General features: G+C 40.7%; 1 protein-coding gene across 3 annotated transcripts in view; it reads left to right on the plus strand.

The window, feature by feature from the left end:
* Positions 1–7270, plus strand: part of tjp3 (tight junction protein 3) — a 24708-nt gene that overhangs the window by 15440 nt on the left and 1998 nt on the right. For all 3 annotated transcript variants that reach the window (XM_020612310.1, XM_020612309.1, XM_020612308.1), the window contains 14 exons: positions 614–689; positions 1651–1739; positions 1873–1945; positions 2146–2219; positions 2422–2485; positions 4211–4367; positions 4703–4811; positions 4900–5119; positions 5199–5404; positions 5498–5593; positions 5709–5788; positions 5921–6131; positions 6308–6408; positions 6663–7217. In XM_020612310.1, the coding sequence (XP_020467966.1) occupies positions 614–689; positions 1651–1739; positions 1873–1945; positions 2146–2219; positions 2422–2485; positions 4211–4367; positions 4703–4811; positions 4900–5119; positions 5199–5404; positions 5498–5593; positions 5709–5788; positions 5921–6131; positions 6308–6408; positions 6663–7217 (2111 nt within the window). The remainder of the gene's footprint in view (positions 1–613; positions 690–1650; positions 1740–1872; positions 1946–2145; positions 2220–2421; positions 2486–4210; positions 4368–4702; positions 4812–4899; positions 5120–5198; positions 5405–5497; positions 5594–5708; positions 5789–5920; positions 6132–6307; positions 6409–6662; positions 7218–7270) is intronic.

The following is a 7270-nucleotide window of genomic DNA, read 5'->3' on the forward strand; positions in this document are numbered from 1 at the left end:
GACAGCCCTGAAACCTGACAGATCTAGAGGAGATCTGTGTGGAGGAGTGGGCCAAAATCCCTGTTGCAGTGTGTGCAAACCTGGTCAAGAACTACAGGAAACGTTTGACCTCTGTAATTGCAAACAAAGGTTTCTGTACCAAATATTAACACTGATTTTCTCAGGTGTTCAAATACTTATGTTCAGCAGTGCAAGACAAATAAATTCTTTAAAAATCATACAATGTGATTTCCTGCACTTTTTTTAAAAAATTCTGTCTCTCAGAGTGGGAATGCACCTACAATGTGAATTTCAGACCCTTCCATGATTTCTAAGTGGGAGAACTTGCAAAATCGCAGGGTGTTCAAATACTTCTGTTCCTCAGCTGAAGTGACTGGCTATATTTGTAGTGAGCGTTATGAACTCTTATGGAGGGAGTTTGTGTGTTCCCATTTTAAGTTTTGAGCCAAAATCAAAACTTATTTTTAGATATTTTCTTAATAATGTGTTTTTGTATTTTTATCCACTGACCAATGGATTTCTAGTTAAATACATCTAAGAACAACATGCTGAAGTATGAAATCTTTACCCGGAACATTTAATAATGACAGCCTTTTTTTCTTGATCTTCTCAGCTCTTTCAGATTCTGAGTCAGAGGCCAGTTACACACCTACAAACAATGTTTCCAACACATTGAACAACAAATACAGGTGAATGACACAATTTAATGTCATAAATTCACTGCTGACTGTCTAAAACGTGAGGCTGACAAGCACGCAAGTTTCCATCATTCAGCCACCCAACAGTCGAGTGCTAAAAATTTTTGTATTAAAGTTTTACAGTAAATGTATTTTCTCATAACTATAAACATGACCTATGGGACTAACCAGAAAACTAAATCCAAATTTTACCCAGTACTCCCAAAGGCCTAAATTTAACCTCAACCAACACTGTTTACAGTAAACCTGCAGTGTGTTGATACAGTAACCTGAGCAGGTATACAGCAGGTATATGGGCAGTTCTCACTTGTTGATAGTCAACTGAAATGTCTTCGCTAATTAGTCTTAAATATCTGTGATTGTACAGAGTCAGTAGTAGATTATGAAGTGTGAAGTGTTACTTCAGAGGTAGGTGGGTTTGTTTTTTGGATCTCTTATTATTGGACTGGCACCACTGACCCTGGATAACAGGTCTGAAAGCAGCTGATTGCCAGCAGACTCTCATATTAACACAGAGATTAAAGGTAGCATATTTAATATGAAATACAGGGATACACAGTAATATCATTCATTGAGGTAAAAATATAAAACATCTATCTACTATAAAAGTTTAATAAGCACTGAATGGGATTTGCTATAGTATTTGGTGCAGAAACACACTCTGGCCCAGTAAAAATTGAGTCACTGCGTCTCTGTGTAAAATGACACCAACAGGACATTGGAGTGGTTTGTCTGCTTACTCACACAAGTGCTGTCTCGTTGTAATACACTCTGTACACACTTGCGCACATGACATGACTTCCTGCAAGGATTGCATCACCTTGTGTTTCAATGGTGTACAATTTACAGAAGCATTTTTGTTTTAAAACTTAGTAAAACAATCCTGTGGAAAAAAAATTAAATGACCTTCTGTAATTTGATGCATTTATTGTTCTTACTATGCTTCCCTCAGAGTTCAATCTGGGGCAAAATCCACTTCAGTTGCTGTGAGGCAGGAGCCTCCTCATCGAGCCCCTGCTCTACCCAGTCCACAGCCTGATGGTCAGTTTACCATCCTGTATGCACATACTTATCATTGTCTTGTCGTCCTCTGTCTGGCCATTTTGTCATCTTTTTGAGCCAGATGTCTAAAGTTAGTCCTAATCACATTCTCTGTCCCATTTTCCTGACTCAGATTCCTCAGGGTCAGATGAGCTTTCATATCTCAGAAGGTCTGGGAGCTCTGAGCGCGAGGACAACTACCGCAGGTGCACAGTGACAGTATTCACTTCATTAAACAAACACGCATTAAAGCATAATTGGACAATAATCACTACATTCTCATTTAAGTATAGGTCTTCCTACTATTGTCAGTTTTTCCCCCTCTTTGGGATGTTCCCTTCAGCACTTGTACTGTTGTAAATGTGATATTACACATATCACAGCTTGTGTTTTCTCTACCTCGTAGTGTTCCCCGAGCTACTAGCAAACACGGCACACAGAAGTCTGGGATCTCAGTAAAAGCCACACCCCAAGTCTACTGTAAGGCTCAAGAGTAGCAGTGATGTGCAGTAATGCCATTTGACATGATAATAGTTCCAAGCTTTATAATTATTGAGTTGTTTCAAAATAAAACCAGGATCAGTAGAAAGTGTAGTAAAGTGGCTGCACATGATGTTAAGTTAAGTAAATAGTTAAAGTGATAGTGAAATTAGGAGTTTCACAATTTCCATATCTCTTCCAGCCAAGACTGCAGAGGAGCCCATCTACTCCTTACCTCCAGATTCTTACCCAGCACCTAATCCTGGGTGAGTGAAGTTTATGATACAAATATTTATTCATCTAATATAACACTCAGGGCCTTAGATGCAGTAGCACCTGTTAAGACTAAAATTATTTCTGGCAAACAGAAAGCACCATGGAGAAATGCTGCATCAGTAGCATATCAGAGGAGAGAAAGCAGAAAAGCAGAATGAAGATGGAGAAAAACTAAACTTCAGATCCACTATGACATCTACAAAGAAAAACAAAAGTGTTTAGCTCTTTGTCAGTGGATTTTTTTGTAAATGATTTGCTCCTATCAGGCATCTTCCCAGCATCATTAAAAACTGCAGTATTAAGTAACTACAGGCCCATCTAAAATCTTCCCTTCATAAGTTAGATGATTGAGAAAGCAGTTTTTAACCAAATCAATTCTTTATTGCAAACAAATGACATCCTTGATAGATTTCAATCAGGTTTCAGGTCATACCATAGCACTGAAACTACTATTTATCAAAGATTTTAAATGACATTCACTTGAATAATGACTCAGGGAACTTAACAGTCTTAGTGCAGCATTTGACACTGTGGATCAGTGGATCACTGTGGAATACTTCTAGATAGAATGGAAAACTGGGTTTGACTATCGGGAACCGTCCTCAGGTGGCTCAGATCATATCTAGATAACAAGGATTGATTCTTGGACCACTACTATTTAACCTGTAAATACTTCAACTTTATTGAATTTTCCAGGAATGTAGGGTTGCTTAGGTAAAAGTGCTTTTAGCCATGATGCTGCCCACAGCTGGAGCCAGTTCCCATTAGAACTGAGATGTGCTCCAACTGTAGCCTCTTTGAAAACTAAAAACTGTTCTTTTTTCCCACTGCTTTTAATTAATTTATCTCAGTTTTACTCAATTTAGCATTTTATTTGCTTTTATCTTCCTTCTGTTAGTCAATGGCCAGTTGACTTCATTGTGCCGTTTAGCTGACTGTATAGACACTAATGTATCAAATTTCCAGAAGAAAGTATACCCACCTTTGATGTTTAAGTACTTAGAGGCTAGTCCTGGAAAGACTAAAGAGAAGGGTTACAAAGTATATTGAGAACAGTGAGAATCACACAGTTATTCTGAAAGTTTTGGGGAGTGTTTAGCTGACTGTATGCACACTGGTTTTTCACATTTCTGGAAGAAAGTATACCCACCTTTAGTGTTAAATTGCTCAGAGGCTAGTCTTGGGAAGACTGAAGTGCAGGGGTACAAAGTATCATGAGAATCCACAGTCTGCCATAGCTATTAGTACCACTGTAGGTATCTACACTTGCATGTTGCTACTTTGTGCTGTCATGTAGTTGTTGCTTTTAATTTGGATTGAATGTTATAATCTAATTTCCAAAGTTTTATCTATGTATTGATTTGATTTTGATTTGATTTGATTCTTTCAAACATGCAGAACAAATGACATCAACACGCACACATAATTACACAAAGCCAACCAATGCTAATCCAGAATCAGTTTGCTTATACCCAGCACATGTTTGCATTTTAATGTTTTTTTTTCTATTTGTGTGCATTTTATTTATATATGTATGTATTGTGGGTTTTTTTTCTATTTGCGTGCATTGTGTTAAGTACTTTTGGGTTGACTTTGTGAAAATGTGGTATATAAATAAACTTTCCGTGTCATACAGCTGCTGTAGTTGGTGCAACAGTAATTAAACCTAAATCCATGTCCGTTGCATGCCTCTTCTCTCGCTTTGGCTTTCTCAGGTACAGTTCAGATGTTCACACAGTGTCATTTGTGAAGGAGGACAGCGTGGGTCTGAGGCTCGTGGGGGGCAATGATGTTGGGATATTTGTAGGTGGAGTTCAACCAAACAGTCCTGCATATGAGCAGGGAATGACAGAAGGAGACCAGATCATGCAGGTGAGATAATGGTTCTGTTCTTTAGCTCGCAGACCTTAAATTGTTAATTATTACCACTCACAGCTTAGCAGCAACAAAGAGGATCATGCCTCAGAGCAGCTAGAACCTGCACAGTTCAATAAACGGATTTTGTAACTTGAACCTCACCTAATCAGAGCATGATGTTATAGTTCATGATTACACTTGATGAAAATCTGAACACACTGGGCTCACTATGACATTAATATGCAAGAGTTAACTCTTAATTTCAGTCCTCTAGCTTGTATAAAACAGCTAGAGATGACATGTTATTTGTCAAACTATATAATTTATAATAATTATTTCATTTTGCACAGGTAAATAAAGTAGATTTTGGCCATTTCACACGAGAAGAGGCAGCCAACTTCCTCCTGAACATCAAGAAAGGAGAGCAGATTGAAATCTGCACTCAGCACAAGATGGACAGTAAGTTTGTTGCTGAAGTGCTCATATACATAATATTAATGGGTATAGCTACTGTCAGCCAGTGACCAGAGTCTTTGCTTCTCCTCAGTTTATAAGAAGATCACAAAGTCCAACTTGGCAGACAACTTCTTTGTCCGCACCCACTTTGACCATGAAGCAGAAGGCCCCATTGGCTTGGGCTTCACCAGAGGAGAGGTGTTCAGGGTGGTGGACACGATGCACCGTGGGAAGCTGGGTAACTGGCTGGCCATCCGTATGGGGAATGATTTGCACGAGTTAGATAAAGGCACCATCCCCAACCAGACCAGGTCAAGAAGAGAGATGTAGATTTCTAGTTGAAGCCAGAACAGTATTTCACTTTTTACATCTGCCCATTATTTCCTGCAGGGCTGAGACACTGGCTAGCATCGAGAAGACGCAGCGGACCATTGGAGAGAAGCCAGTGGCAGGGCCGAGAGCTGAGTTCTGGAAACTCCGGGGGCTCAGAGGGAACAAGAAGAATGAAAAGAACACACGTCGGACTCGTGATGACCTGCTGCAGCTCACCATTCAGGGCAAATTCCCGGCCTACGAGAGAGTGCTGCTCAGAGAAGGTTGTTTTCCATCCTGATGAACAGCAGAATCATGTCCTAACCTGATCACTAGTTGAACAAGTCTTAATGCTGGCAACTTGTTTGTGTCTGCAGCTAATTTCAAACGGCCCATTGTCATCATGGGTCCACTTAATGATATTGCCATGGAGAAGCTGGCCAAAGAGATGCCTGATGAATATGGAGTGGCAGGTTGGTTCCTCTCTGTCACATTTCTGACTCCAACCTCAAGTTCTCCTGATCTTTTTGTTTTCTCATGATCTTCTGTTCTTATTAAACATTTATTTTTCCTGTTGCCTTGTGGCAGAAATGGTTCCTCGCAGTGGTGGAGGAGAGAGTGGCTCCACAGTTATTAAACTGGACACTGTGAGGAGAATAGCAGAAAAGGTGAGGTACAACACTCAGAATTAAACTTAACAGGCAGAACAAAAATGATATTTATGGCCACTTTTAACAGAAATATAAACATCTGATTTTCTTTCTTCCACTCCTTATGCTGTTACTTTCGTTTTCTCCCAGGACAAGCACCCTCTGCTGGACATCACTCCCACTGCAGTGGAGAGGCTGAACTACATCCAGTACCATCCGATGGTGCTGTTCTTGGACCCTCATAGCCGCAAGGATGTCAAGGCCATGAGACAGAGGTATAATCCGTCCTCCAACAAGAGCTCCAGACGCCTCTACACACAGGCCCTCAAGCTAAGGAAACACTGCAGCCACCTTTTCTCAGGTAATGACAAAAGTGTCTTTAGCCACCACATGTCACTGTACACAGTTACGCAGCTTCTTTATTATTGTAATTATCCATTTGTCCCTGACAGATACAAGTGTATTATATCAATTTAGAGTGTATTTCCCTTGTTAGCTGTTTTGCGTTATTTTTTTTTCTCCTCACTTTCCCTCCAGCACGTGTTGACCTGCAGCCAGACTCTGATATTTGGTATGAGAGACTGAAAGACAAGATCCGCCACCAGCAGTCAAAACCTGTCTGGGTGTCTGAAGTCACGGTAGGACACACACACACACACACACACACACGACTTTTTAACATTTGACCCATTTCCTCTTGGTTTGCTGAGTATATTGTTAGATTGTGTTGTGTAAAAAAATAACTTGTGAATGCTGCTAAATTTGTGAAATTAGTGAGCATTTTTAATATGTTATGTGTGTGTGTGTATGTGTATGTGTATGTATATATATATATATATATATATATATATATGTCCAGTGATCATCTATGATGACTTGTCTTTCTGTTCAGTTGGAGAGTGGTGGAGAGCAGGACCTAGATGCTCTGGACCAAATGCAGTCTGACTACCTCAGTGCTGCTAGTGACCTAGAAGACACTGATGGAGAGCCCTTCACTGATGGAGAGATCTACACTGATAATGAAGACCTTGAAGAGGCATACCTCGGTCAAGAAGCAGCCAGGCCCCCACGAGGCTCCAGGGTAGTGGGAGCTGCCTTAGCCCGATCATCTGAGCCAGCTTATGGGCACTCTAGCCACACCATGGACCCAGAGTCTCGGTCCCCACCCCAAGAAATCCCACCTTTAATGCACGTACCTGACCCCAGGTCACCCCATCAGGACAATTATAGCCCACCTCAAAGCACTGCTGAGGACGAAGACCCCTCTCACCGCAGTTTTACAGACTCCGATTTCAGTGCTCTTGACGTAGTTGCAGCAACCACTCCATCAGATGGACCTCCAGATTTTAAGGCCCCTCACCCCTCCGTAAGGCACTCTGAGACGGAGGTACCACCTGAGAGCCCACAACATGCCAGCCTGTCTGTCACTGAAGAGAAATTAAACCCGGTAAAAAAAAAAAAAAAAGATGCCATTCCTTGAATTGACCTTTTTTTTAATTT

This window comes from Monopterus albus, unplaced genomic scaffold (genome assembly GCF_001952655.1).
Source record: "Monopterus albus unplaced genomic scaffold, M_albus_1.0 scaffold122.1, whole genome shotgun sequence".
Classification (NCBI taxonomy): Eukaryota; Metazoa; Chordata; class Actinopteri; order Synbranchiformes; family Synbranchidae; genus Monopterus; species Monopterus albus.